Genomic DNA, 15,000 nt, shown 5'->3' with positions numbered 1-15,000 from the left:
CTGGTAAGCTAGTTACCCACTCGACTGCATGCCAAGTATCCCCCATGTATGTATATGTATAAATTTACAAGCACAAACACACATACATGCATACAACACACACACACACATATATATGATATATATATGTATATACTGTATATATGTATATGTATATATATATATATATATATATATATATATATATATATATATATATATACATATAAATATATATATATATATATATATAAATATATATATATATATATATATATATATATACATATATATATATAAATATATATATATATATATATATATATATATATATATATATATATATATATATATATATATATACAGTGGTTATCGTAAAAGCAGATACCAAGCCATTATCTTCTTCTTCTTCTTCTTCTCTCTCTCTCTCTCTCTCTCTCTCTCTCTCTCTCTCTCTCTCTCTCTCTCTCAGAGAAAGAAGAAAATGGCTTGGTATCTTCTTTTACGATAACTGCAACTAACAGCACAGTAATTGTAGCTTCTATTCATTTACAGGTTACGGTTAATATTCTTATACACGTATTTTAACATAGCTTTCCCAATGTATATTTATATAACAATGTCAAGTTAAAAAACGGGGCATGGCAAACGAATTCCCTATGCCTTCGGGAAAAACTTATGAGTGTATCTCCTTGACCAGACTCTTAACCTATGGCTCTTTGAGTTGGCGTGTGAATGCCAGCAACTTGGCCGTCAAGAAGGGAGGAGTTGATCTTGACTCTGCTGCACATATTCCCACTGAATTCATAATCTGTGCTTAAACTGAATTAACCCATCTCCGCCGTGATAGCTAAGTGATATGCTTGTAACATATATATGTATGAAAGTTTGTCACTAATTTTACACGTGACATTTTTATATTTTCACATATTAAACTATAAACATCTCACTTCCCCAGTATACTGAAACAAAAGAAAAGCGAATAAGAACTCGAAATGACATATAATCCAGCACGAGTTTGAAAAAGACTTAAACGAGAACTGTGCATTTGTGTATTTGGTTCCCACGAAAATCTTTTAATTAAGAGTCAGTTTCAGCCCCGTAATTATTCAAATAAAGTAAGGAAACTCTAAATGCCTCTTTCGTCGTTGCAGGTTACAAGCAGCATCAACGTTCTAATTGTTCTCTTGGGCCTTGGAGATTTCCTAGACGGAAGGATATATGACTTTTGTTGGCCTAACGAAGATTGCTACGACAAGTTGAAAGCTCTAGGTAAGTTGCTCTCCTGGAAAATGTCTTCTGTAGAGTTACGACAGACTTTGGATTTATGACTGTTTTTCAAGTACAAATTTACTGCAAGGAAATTATTTGTCTAGATGACAGTCTTTTGCCAAGAAATGATATCTGTAAGGAAAGGAGAGACTTCTGCAAGGAAACCCTTAAGTGTAAATGACGGTACTTTGTAAGGTTATGGTTTTTCTATGGGGGCAAAGAGCCTCTAAGTAAATCATTTGCATACTGGAAATGGTTTATTAAGAGCGTACTGCTACATTACAAGGAGTAACGCGATCATTGCATTTTTTTGTGAGAATATCAGTAGTCATAATCATGATTACATATATATATATTTATATATATATATATATATATATATATATATATATATATATATATATAATATATTTAGATATTATATATATATAGTATACATATTTTTATCTTGATAATGTTACAGTATATATATATATATATATATATATATATATATATATATATATATATATATATATATATATATATATATATATTTATCTTGATAATGTTACAAAATATATTACGGAATCTTTTAGTTTAGATAATTTAGATAATTTAGATAATTCTGGCATAAAACCAAGCTCGTACGCTAGTTTGTTGCCCCTACCATGTTTGTATCAAAGTCAATCTTTTAGGGTTACAATTTAGGGCGTGACATGTGAAGTTTGTGTGTCCATTTAAGTCTTATATTGTGTTTACTGTTCAGGAAATGTGTTCAGAAAAGGACCGTCGTAAATCGACAGTTTTTGCCCATTAAGCGGGAATTAGTGTGGATGACGGACCGTTTTTGTTTAATCTCTTCAACTTCGTTATTGCCGAGTGCTGCCAAGCACTGGGCCATCTGCAGCCAGTCAGTACTTAGGTATTGGAGTGATCGGACAGCAGGATGGAAGAAAGGAAGTGCGAACCGAGGGAAATTGAAAGGTTAAAAAGTGGCTGCAGCTAAGGGCCGAAGGGCCACTGCAAATAACCTTTAGTAATACCTACAGTGCACCGCATGAGGCGCACTGTCTGCAACTAAACCCCTACGTGGTCGCTGCTGCTCATGGTCAAATTATGCTTTTAAAAGTACTTTCAATTTTACTTGCCGGTAAAAAATTACGCTATTTCCCTTTTTATTAAATTGTCTGAATACTTTTAAAAATTTGTCGATACCCAGTGTTTGCTTTAAAATCACTGTCACAGTAGTCGCAATCACTGTGACAGAAAAAGTATACAAATACTGGGATGGACGAGTATTGGGCGCCTACAAGAATCAAGCAGGGTAAAAATTGCACTGAACTCTTGGTACCGTGAATGCTATAATTCTATTTTTCTTTCTTTGCAGAGAAAACTCTAGCCATAGCAAATATCGTCATCAACGCATTTTTCTACTTGTTCAGCATACTTCTCCTCATTGGCGTCAGAAATGTAGGCAAACTGAATCACTATCTGTTTAAACTGGGTTGCCAAAATGAGTCGCTCATTAAGGCCATCACGAGAACATAAAACAATCAACGTCATCAACATATAAATGAAATACACCTGATTTACTTAGAATGACTTATATTTTTTAAGCATTGGCATAGATGGCACACAGCATACGATTCTTCTCGTGCAGATCTTTCGCAAATCCTATTCCATTCTTTTTCAGAATAAGCCGCGGTACATGGTGCCGTTCATGTTTGTTCAAGGTCTGGTGATCAGTGCTATGGTTCCCGCTGCCTTGACGGCTGTGATCATCTGCGCACGCGCCGGTTCTTGCGTTGAATGGCTTTTGATCTCGCTCTGTTCGTTGGTTTACATATCCATAAATGTTTACCTGGCTTTAGTAGTTCGTGCTTACTACCACAAGGTGAGACCTCAGTTTTCCTTTTGTTGTCTATGTCAGAGAGAGAGAGAGAGAGAGAGAGAGAGAGAGAGAGAGAGAGAGAGAGAGAGATTATTTCGTTCTCATGGAATAGAATTTCCATGAGAACGAAATAATTCTCTCTCTCAACAGCTGGGCCTAATATATGGGACGGTGTATACGATAAAATACATCGAAGTACCGCTATGCTTTCTTGAATGAGGGACTGAAACAAATTATTCGAGGTAAAACTCTGAGAAATGTTACAACAGTCTACTGTTTAATTGAGGGGAATATTCATCTGAACACAGTTAGCATAATATTGTAAGGAAAAGGATTTGAGTGACATACTGGCTGGGTGTTGTCTAGTTTATTACTGGTTCCTTACTGAATGAATGTACAGTCTAACAGTACAGAACCTTCGAAGTTGTTATTGGCTGGTGCGAGCCGCAAAGTAGTTTCTATACACAGGCAAGGCAAAACAGAGATTATGTTTCAGACATCTGTGCTTGTCGACAGACAAACAGATGGCGACTGTGAGAGACATAATAAACGTGCAATGGTAAAACATATATCAATGGAAAGGCCAGGAAATTCCATATAAGGACATTTGCATGAGATTCGAGACAGATTAATGAATACAATGCAGTAGCATAATATATGTGAAATGGCGAGACGTTTGGCGTCTTCACAAACAGAAACATACATACAGTTTGATACAGAAGATTCGGTGGAACATTATGGGTACATGATTGGAATGCTTGCATGGCAATGCAAATAGTGGTGATTGTACATGAATCGAGACAACAATGGTTAGAGAGAAACAGACAGAAATATTGTAAGGTAGAAGTTGCGTTCCTTCGAGCGGTCCCCTCCACTTGACGCATGGGAGGGAGAGAGTAAGTGGGATGCTTTGTCTTGTTTTTGTCCGTTGGACGATTCACACACACGTGTGCCCGTAAGACCGCCAATGCGGTCCATTACAATACTCCCCCCTCCCCCCCCGGCTCCCCAAGCAAGGCCCTGATACGGAAATTGTCTTGCTGACAATTCAAATGGGCGCGAAGGGCTTGGGCTTTGGGCAGGAGGTTAAAGGGCGGCGCCGGCCAGCAGGAACTCGAGGAGGACAGCAGCGGGTAGAAGGATGACGTTGGCTGATCCTTCGTTGGTCAAGTCGCCCGGTACGAGTTCGGGGGCGGCGGCAGGCTGCCTGGAGGAGGTGTCCAATGTTTCTGTGGTGGGGTGGGTCATCTCGGAGGGTCGGACATCTACTGAAGGCTCGGGAACGGCGGGAAGCTGGGTCGGGGAGGCGGCGAAGGGTTCGTTGGCGCGTGGGTCGTCATCGTGGGTCGAACATCTACCATCGGCTACTTCGGGTCACTCCGGGGTCACCAGTGTAAGGAAAAGGATTTAAGTGACATACTGGCTGGGTGTTGTCTAGTTTATTACTGGTTCCTTACTGAATGAATGTACAGAATCTTCGAATGTGTTATTGGCTGGTGCGAGCTGCAATGTAGTTTCTACACACAGGCAAGGCAAAACACAGATTGTTTCGGACATCAGTGCTTGTCAACAGACAAACAGATGGCGATTATGAGAGACATAATAAACATACAATGGTAAAACATATATCAATGGAAAGGCCAGGAAATTCCACATATGGACATTTGCACGAGATTCGAGACAGATTAATGAATACAATGCAGTAGCATACTATATGTGAAATGGCTAGATGTTGGATGTCTTCACAAACAGAAACATACATAGAGTTTGATACAGAAGATTCGGTGGAACATTATGAGTACATGATTGGAATGCTTGCATGGCAATGCAAGTAGTAGTGATTGTACATGAATCGAGACAACAATGGTTAGAGAGAAACAGACAGAAATATTGTATGGTAGAAGTTGCGTTCCTTCGAGCGGTCCCATCCTGCTGACGCACGGGAGGGAGAGAGAAAGCGGGATGCTTTGTCTTGTTTTTGTCCGTTGGATGATTCACACACACATGTGCCCGTAAGACCGCCAATGCGGTCCCTTACAATATTTCATCCCAGCAAGTTTTTCCAAGTTAAATCTTTTTAATAAATCATTCTTGGAGGGAGAAAGATTTCTAACCACCTTGCAAATAGTTTTATAGTTTCCAAGTTAGTTTTGTCATGCTACCTGCATTCGTAGCTATGGCATGAAAATAAAGGTTATGCGACTTGCCAAAGCAGGTTACGTCACATTTCATGGCACAAATTATTCCTTCGCCGTTTAACATTAAATCAACGGGAGTAACAAGGGAAACTTGGCAGTTGTAGCAATGACTAGATGTTTGAAAAAAAGGCATAAATCACGTCTCGCACGGAGTTAGTGTGGCATACAAAGGAGAAGCAAGACTTCTCTTTGTCTTCTCGCATTTGGCCCTACATGACTCAACAGCCAAAGTTAACTTGAGTAGTATTCAAAACAGGGACAAATAGAAGATAATGTTTGGCGTTTTGATATATGCGATCTACATGATAACTGAAATAACCTGATCGCCCAAGATCGGAGGAGATCATTGATAAAAGGAGGAGAAAATAAGCTCGTGAGAGAAAATAATGTTGAAGAGCTTTAATATAAATTGGATAGGAAACAAATGTTGCTCCATTAATAACAAAACTATGTTAGAAACGACCATAGAAATACTGTGTGCAACTATAAGCATTCAGTTTGGCTGTTATAGCATTTTGCTCTAATTTCATATGCCTGTGAAATTTCAAGAGTGATGATGATGAAAAATTCTCAGGAGTCTCATCAAAACAATTACTAGCCACTGAGGAAGGAAAGACGTCTGCAGTGGAAGCAAAGGGTCAGTAATCTGAAGGATTTTAGTGGTCACCTTTCTTCGGGACAGGCTGGACCAGCTATTGTTTTGCAGGTCAAGTATAATTAGGAAAACTAACGACAAAAGAACAAGAGTCGCTTTCTCTGGGCATTCATTAGAGAATCATGTAATACATCCGTACTGGTCTTCGAGGACGAAGGTGTCCTACAAACCTTGCACAAAATATGGTATTTGGTAGAGCATTTATCGTTGGCAAAGAAGATATGATGATATATGAGCTTAGAGAGCAAAATAGCTAAGGAATGGGAGCTGATGGGAGTGACATTGTTCACCTGGCTAGGAGTCTAGAGCTCTACCATAAGAACCTTTGGGCACATTCCCCCACCCCACCCCCACCACCACCAAAAAAAAAAAAAGTTTAGCAGCAAACACTATGGTACAATTCTCTGTCTTAGGAAACGTTTCCTTTCAAAAAAAAAAAAAAAAAAAAAAAAAAAACGTTCAGGGGCTTAAGTAAAAGGAAATGGAGACAATGATACTAACTGATAAGCTTGGTTCCTTGACCAGTTAGCTACACTACCATACATGCTAAGCACCATCTTCATATCTGCTTTTTTCAGAGTAGGTTACAACCTCCATCATAATTACTTTAAATGAGCCACTACCCCTGTTCCTTGTAAAAAAAACCAATACTGGTTTTCTTCTGTCCTTCCTTTCATTGTGTGCTTAGTAATGTAAGCTGAAAGTCACTTCAGTTACGCCACCTTTTCCTCTTATGCAAAAGATTTCGGCCTCTCTTCCGTTCAACTGGAACCCTTCCTTTCTCCAGACATACCTTGAACACCCTGATTGGCTGCCCGATATGCTGTCACTATCATATTACCAGTTATGTTTTACCAACCAATTTGCCACTTCCTACTTATAAAGATATGAATAATTTGCTTAAAATCAGTGTATTGGAAGTTTATGAGTGCCTGATTATGTGATCTTATCGATTCTTTAGCTGCCTTATCAGCTCTCTCATTCCCATCTATACCCAAGCGGGCAGGTACCCAACAAAAGCTCACCCTGATATTATGCTTGCGGAAGTAAAGGAGCGCCAGCCATTCCTGTACTTCTTGTACAAGGTAGTGGAAGGGAATCAACTGTTTCAATGACGATAAAAGACTACTTGAGTCAGAATATATGATTAAACTTTCATCATTCTTTCCTTTATTAAAAATATACTTTACAGCTTCAAGAATGGCATATAAATCAGCCGTGAATATCGAGCAGGAAGGGGAATAATTTCTTCTTGATTACAAAATTTCTTATCACACAGCCAACTCCTTCCTCCGTGTTAGAGGGAATGCTGATGAAATTCCATTCTAATTTCTTCTCTGGAAATATGTTTCTTCCCTCCAACAACTGGGCACATATCAATAGGTGATTTGCACCAAGGTGGAGATTCAGGGAATACAACCTGTGCTATTGGTGTTGTCAATATGCCAACATCTCTACTTTCTATTTCAAGTGTTACCTCCAGAGGTTTGGGTTAGAGGTTAAGGATTTGGATATGTTCCTTAAGCTTAGTTCTTCCCTGCAGATTGAAAAAGGGAGTAAGCACGAGTCTTCATATATACTAGCTACAAGTTATGTGCAACATCTAATTTTTCTAGGTTAGTTTTACAAGATGATCCATAGATTTGACAGGCATAATCCATCTTGCTTAAGCATAATGGTATATAAAGCTTAAGCAGAATTTTTCGATCTGCTCCCCAATCAAAGTGTGATATCAAATTCAATATATTTAGTGATTGTTTAACTCTGTTGGTGAGGTCATTTATGTGAGGGCCAAAGGTAAGTTTCTTATCAAATATCACCCCAAGAAACTTAACTTCATCTTCATATAGTAAAAGATTGTCTTTTAAGAAGAGGGTTGGTATCTCCTCTCGTCTTCTAGTTCGTGTGAATCTGATGGCTTTAGTTTATGAGATGAAAACTTAAATCCCCTAGCATCTGCCCACTTTGAAGCTGCATTTATTGCAGTCTGAACCTTTCTGCAGGCTTGTGCAGCAGTAGATCCGCTGTAGTAGATAGCAAAGTCATCTAAAAATAACGATCCTTGGACCCCAGTTGGTAGGTGGTCCATCAGACTATTAATTGCTATCACAAATAAGGTAACACCTATCACGCTACCTTGAGGGGCACCTCCTTCTTGTATATAGAAGAGGATAATGCAGATTCAAAGTGAACTTTTAGCTAGCGATCTGATATAAAATCCATAATGAAATAATACATATTGCCTCCAATGCCCCAAGAAGCCAACTGCTTCAGAATACCATCCCTCCAAGCGGTATCGTAAGCTTTCTCCATATCAAAGAAGACTCCAATGACTTGATTCCGGATGGCAAAAGCATTTTGGATCTCCCTTGATAACATTAATAGTGGGTCTATAGTATTTCTATTCTTTCTGAATCCAAATTGCTTATTGGATAAAGGCTTTTTTGTTTCCAAAATACCAGACCAATCTGTTTTTCATCATTCTTTCAAGCAGCTTACATACATAGCTTGTGAGAGCTAATAGGCCTGTATAGGCCTGTAACTTTGAATTAGTTCTGGTTTCCTACCAGGCTTAAGACTGGGGACTACAACTGACGTCTTCTATGATTTTGGAGAGGTATGAAGTTTCCAAAGATCATTAGGAGTATCAAGAGGAAGCCTCTACTGGTCTCTGGAAGATGCTCTAACATTTCATACCTAATATCATCCTCTCCAGGGAACAATGATGAGTTAGCTAAAGCATTCAGCATCTCGTCCATGGTGAAAGGCATAATGAAAGCCTCTGTATTATTGGACTGAGGTGGAACTATCGATGTAGAATTTTGTATTTGCTGAAATTCATGAGAGTACAGTGTTGCACTGGATACTTTGGCAAAGTGCTTGCTAAACATATATCTCACGTATATATTCATTCTCCACTTTTAGTATAGGTAGTGGGTCTGGAATGTATTTACCTTGCAATTTCCTGATATTTTTCCAGATTTGGCTAGATGGCATTTTTGCTGAGACCTCTGAGATGTAGCCTACTTTATCCATGATTGTCTCTTAGCCTTTTTTATAGTTCTTTTCTGCTTTGCACAAGCTCTGGCATACGCTATTTTTTTTGCCTCACAGGGTGATCTTAAATATCTATGAAAGCATGTCCTAGTGACTTACCTAGCAACTGCACATTTCTTATTCCACCAAGAAACACAGTTCTAGGTATACTGTACATTTCTCTGAACTATCTAGTACCACTTCAGTAAAGTGCTGTTAAGCTTGAATTTGGAGAAGGGAATTCCTTGGAATATTTTCAATGTGTGTTAATCTTTCATATGAACTCATATCTGCTTCATCTATTTTCCACTTTGGGAGGCATGGGGATGGAGTATTATGAATAAATTTCAGATGTATGGGCCAACGGTCACTGCCATGTGGGTTCTTACTGACCACTGGTATTCTAGTACAAGAGCCGAGGAACATACAGTTAAATCTATGGCTGAGGAGGAATTATGGTATACATCATACCTTGTTGGTGATCCATTGTTCGATAAAATTATATTGTTCCTGTCAAGTAATTGCTCAGTAATGTTACCCTATCTATCACATACATTACCTTCCCAAAGAGTAGGTTTTGCATTAAAATCACCCATTAATATGAATGGGGATGGCAGTTGGTCAGTTAGGTGTTGGTCAGAAATATCTAATTGCCTGTTGTTACCAGATATGTCAAATAGCTGATCTTCCAATCTAGGCTGCAGATATAGAGAACACAGAGTGATCTTCTTTTCAATATAAATTTGTACAGCACAAGCTGAAATATAATGTCAAGTTGGATGATACTGCATTTTACAGATTTACGTATAATAAAACCTGTGCCTCCTTGAGCTCTTTCTCTTGGTTGAATGGATCTGTAGAAATTATAATTTAAACCAGGGTTGTATAATTTGTCCCCAATTTTTGTTCCTTGGAGACATTATCTTTGCCTCTGAATCCTTGATTAGTGTTTTGATTTGTTCAGCACTTGAAATAACACCTTGACAGTTCCACTGTAAAATTGACATTATATAGGTTTAAGTTTTTAAGAGTCCTTTACCTTGTTCAGTTTGTTTCCTCAGGATATTGATTTATGAATGGTCTTTGGATGTGTGGCTTTCCACTGGTACCCTTATCATTTTCTCACTGGCTATTAACTTCAGGACGAGGAAAGATCTCTGCTACTGTGGTATTTTTAATCAAAATGCTGGACTCCTTTGGTCTTACTGAAGTGCCAGCAGAGTTCCCGTTAAGTTCAGGGTTACCATCATTGTCATTTTGGCTCTGGGGAGATGGAGAAGGGGCAAAAGATGGAGTTTTCCTTCCCTTCCATACTTTATTTTTGTCGAATTCCTTTTCTTGGAGCAGAGAATCTATTTGTGATACTTCATCTATTGTGGGAGATGGTAAAGGTATGGGTAGATTTTCTTCACCAGTTGGTGCCTTATTTACCTTTGGAGGTGCCTTACCTCGTTTAGAGGAGCGTGCTTTTGCCTTGCCAGGCTGAGCACCTGACCCAGAGGGCTGGGCCTCTACCACAGGGGATGGAGCAAGTACTACAAAGGAAGAAGCTCCTGTACTGACTGGATCCCTTGTGGTATTAAGGGGTAAGGGATTTAGATCTCTAGCATAGCTCTTAGCTGTCCCCATTTGTCATTTTGCCTGACCTATGGTAATGTGCTCAGCATTTGCTTTATTTATTGCTGCTTGCTCAAGTTTAAATTCTTCACAATTTTTATCACTGGATTTGTGATCCATGTGACAATTAAGACACTTTGGAGCCCGAGAGCATAAACCATGTTCAGGGGCTGAGCAATTAATACAAACTTGAGGGTTTTTACTTACCCTTGATGAGTGGCCAAACCTGAAGCAGTTAAAACACTGCATAGGTTTTGGGTTGAAGGGTCTTACTCACTCTTTCATTTTCAAATGTGGCATGGGATGGCACATTTGGGTCCTCGAATGTCAAAATGATCATGTTTGCACTAGATATCTTTTTTACCTTCCATATTGATAGTGAGCTCATTTCTAGGATTTCTTCTTCTGTTGTTTCCAAAACCCCAAAAGGTTTTTTAGAATAAGGAATGGGGCTTGAAACTTGTGGCTTGACCTTGGACCATAAATGTTTTTTCTTTGGGTTGTTTGGAATTTAAATTTTAAGAGCTTAAGCCTTTTGTCACCTGTCAATTTCTTTGGTAAAGCTCCTTTGAGGACGAGACAGCGACTATGCTATAAAAACAGGTTTTGATGTAGGAAAAACCTATTTTTGGTAGTCGCTGTTGAGTCCTCAAAACCCTCCCACTTCCCTGACAAAAGGCATGGGATTTGGGCAAGGGACAATCCTACATTGACCAGCAGAGAGTAATGGAATTGGTCTTTTTGCCTGCCCGGTCGTAAACAAGATGGCAGACGCATGCTAATAGTCACTTCTTGCAGTTTTGACAAGGAAAAACTGGGTTCAGCTGAAGATAAGGAAAATGCCCTCTTATCTTTGAGTCCATTATACTCTATTACGTGTCATAGTGTTTTCATTACGACACAATACCCGGCTACAGGACCAGGCTAGAAAAATATTTCTTTGATACTAGTCTAGTCACCATGGGAGCACTGGCACACCATGGGGGTAACTCCTTTGAGGACGAGACAGCGACTACCAAAAATAGGTTTTTCCTACGTCAAAACCTGTTTTGTCAAAGATTACCCCTCTCCCATAGCTGAAGTTCATGTAGGGTCTAATCTCTTTTAGCATTTAATTATCTTTAACCTTCATCAAACTCAACATATGTGCCTGGGTCTTTGATTTTGCATAAGAATTTTTCCTTTACCAAATCGAGATATCTCACCACTCTTTATTCTTTCTACTTTTTTTCTAGACGGATCTACTGAATTTATAATAGTTATATTTTCCTCCTTTGCTGTTGCTACCAGCCACATAGGAGGTTTTGGGAGCCCTTGCTGAAATGATGTTCTGTTGGCTTTGATGTTTACAGACCATTCAGAGGGTATATAGACATCCATATTTCTAGGAGTTTTGTCAGTCAAACTTCCTCTTATGGCAGATTGGCATATTTCTAGTACCTCATTATTGCAGCTGGCTTTGAAAGCATCTTCATGCTTTTTAAAAGTAGCCCAAACTTCCCCCTTAGCTTCTATTTCAAGATAGAATTAACTATTATTGGACCAAAGGTACTCACAGTAGTAGAGATGGTTTCATAATCACATTCGACTGGTAGATCCTCAATATGCAATACTCTCAAATCTTTCACATTCATTGATTTGATATTACTGCGCAGGTTGTCTGTGGAGGTTGCAGCGGTCGTCAACTGTGCCGAGTCAGTACCATCAAAGGGCCTAGGAGTACTTGAATCTTTATTTTTGCTTGTCATAAAGATTAAAGTTTATATATGAAAAAAATTAAACCTGAAAATCTTAAAAAGATGTCGTCGGCCTTTCATGGAGTTTATTCTTCCACCAATGGCACAAGTGAGAACTAACTCCCAAATGTCTGCCCCCTACCCTACCCCACAGGATGGCACAACATGATTAGAGTGGCCCAAGTGTAAGCCAAGCCCGTTTATTAGGACTGAGAGTATTACAAGAATACGTTCATCCCCACCCTAACTATATTATAGGCAAACTGGATAGAATGGCAAGAGTCCTATCTCCAGAACCAGACCCCCCTAGAATCCGTGGCCCAGCCCTAAAGAATAGCTCCACCCTTAAGTTGTCAATCTGATATCTCTCAGGTCCAAACATTATCAGGTAGTTGATGGTCCTACCACAGTTCCCACTATTTAGCTTCGGATATAAACCCAGTCCCAGCTATAATATCCTTTCCTCTTTATCAGGTCCGGCGGATTTTAGCAAAAGTGGAAAATTCCACAAAAATTAATCCAGAAAAATATATAATGATATATGGGACTCTTGGACTGAAACCCTGGAACAGATTCCTGGGGTTCGATAGCCCCCTCACCACGTAAAGGTGGTCCCACATCGAGGGGGACCTTGGTAAGGAGGTAGTTTTTCCATCAGCACAAAATGGAACTCTAAATACTGTGTTAAGATCTCTTATAGGCAGCAATATAGGACAAGCTGAAGATCAGGTAATGCTGACATTGCAGTCTGTATGATGAGGTGAAAGTCAGTGCATGAACCATGTGCAACAGAACTTTGCCCAACAAATTTTTTAAAAATTCAACACCACTAAGTGCACGCTTGCTGTTATTTATGTAGTGGGCCACAGTTTTGTTCTTCTTGAGAGATCAGCATACGATGGCACTGTGATGCATCTTATAGTGAAGAAGCTCCAAGGCAGTGAGGTACTGATGTTTTAAACATGGCATCATTGAGCTGCTAAAGCTGTATGTACCATTCGGATAGATTATTCTCTTGCACAAGCCCTGCTATTACTGATGTGTGGACTGAGGCTTAAGGCACTGTGAACACTGCACTTTCTTTAAAGAAAAATTCTGGAAAGTGACCATTCTACTCCCACCTGTGCCCACTGGTTCTAGAATTAAAATGCTATCTCTGAGTTGTTCCCATCTAAGATGTAGAGGGATGCAGAACATACAACTGTGTTATCAGTGTCTTAGAGTCATCCATAAAGGTGGCCCTGTTCAATTTGAGGATGAAAGGTAATTGCTATCACAGTACACACATACAAAAATTATACCAGTCTTACCTAGCCTTGGTCTCTCCTGCAGGTTAAACTTTGACTTCAGCTTAGGGGGAAAGACAGATTGGATATACTCCATGATATGTATGTCCTTATGCCATAGTTATAACAAGACTGATATTAAATTACATATACTGTTCTTGATAAACAACTGCACTTCAACTTACCTCACATTAGGGTTCACTGCATACAAAAAAAAAAAAAAAAAAAAACCAACAGAGTACCTCATGCAGTCATCAAGGCAAGTATACAAGTGATGGGTATAATACACAGCACTGATGATTTTGATGTCAGTAGTAATGATAATCCATGCTTCGCTACAAGAAACTCAAGGCAACTGGAGATCCAAATACAGGTTTGGTTTAGGATAATTCAGGAAGTATTCTCATCAGTGGGGAATCAGTACTTGTTTGGTATAGGATACTAGTTTAATCAAGATGAACTTGACTTTGAAATCTGGAGAGCAAGACAGTAATGTACTGTATATATATTTACACAAAACTACTGAGATATAGGTTTATGGTTCTTTGTATCCATGTATGTGTTAAGCTGATATTTTTGAGTGCTTGTTAGTGGGAATATTTTGGGTGGAGCACCCCTTTGCCTAGAACAGCATTAGATGTCACTGGGGTCGTCATACTTCATACATTGAATCAAGAAGTACACTGATTAGACTTTAATAATGCGATTCAAAATAAAGATGGAACATTCGGTGCATTTTTTGAAAAGTATGTAGAAAGCCATGTACTGGTTTCAAGTTGTGACCTATCTGAATGTTATTAAGGAGGCTCATAGTTGTTTTAATAAAAAGGTGCTAAAAAGGCAGTTTTTTATTGTTAGATATGTTTAATAGTGAAGAGCCCTCAGGACAGTGTGTTCAGCATCAAACAAGCACATAAGAACGAGTTCCTTCCAACTGGTGAGAGTTTATGCAAAACCTCAAGTGAGGACGGCATAGATCAGATGGTAGTGCAGACACACTTATGTTGCTACAGCAGCATAAAGTGGGAGCAAAGAGAGACCCCTGCCCAGTCACCACACCTGTGGAAATAACTGTGGGAACCACATACCTAACAGCTGTCATGACCACCAGCAAAAAATAATTAACATCAGAGGAGAGGCCATGAAGCTTGCCTCCTCTCTTGCTGAAGCCAGGGCAGGAAAGAAAACAATCTTAAGGGTTAGATCCCTGTGTGGTGACTCGGGCAAGCATTGTGAGGGGTATGAGTCAGGCTCCTCAGAACAAGTCACATCCCACTTAAGGGCCCTGAGTTCTTTGGGTGGACAAGACTGTTTGAAGCTTCTCAGGAGCATGGAGATTTCCCACGAG

At 39.1% G+C, this 15,000-nt stretch overlaps 1 protein-coding gene across 1 annotated transcript in view; it reads left to right on the top strand.

The window, feature by feature from the left end:
* The window catches only part of LOC136841001 (uncharacterized), a 35,721-nt gene that overhangs the window by 5,575 nt on the left and 15,146 nt on the right, over positions 1 to 15,000 (top strand). Inside the window, exons 3-6 of the mRNA XM_067108020.1 lie at positions 1 to 3; positions 1,134 to 1,251; positions 2,621 to 2,703; positions 2,927 to 3,127. The exon at positions 1 to 3 is cut by the window's left edge and continues 84 nt beyond it. Of these exons, the coding sequence (XP_066964121.1) occupies positions 1 to 3; positions 1,134 to 1,251; positions 2,621 to 2,703; positions 2,927 to 3,127 (405 nt within the window). The remainder of the gene's footprint in view (positions 4 to 1,133; positions 1,252 to 2,620; positions 2,704 to 2,926; positions 3,128 to 15,000) is intronic.

Source organism: Macrobrachium rosenbergii, chromosome 8 (assembly GCF_040412425.1).
Source record: "Macrobrachium rosenbergii isolate ZJJX-2024 chromosome 8, ASM4041242v1, whole genome shotgun sequence".
In the NCBI taxonomy this organism is placed as follows: Eukaryota; Metazoa; Arthropoda; class Malacostraca; order Decapoda; family Palaemonidae; genus Macrobrachium; species Macrobrachium rosenbergii.
This window is presented reverse-complemented; position numbering and strand designations above follow the sequence as displayed.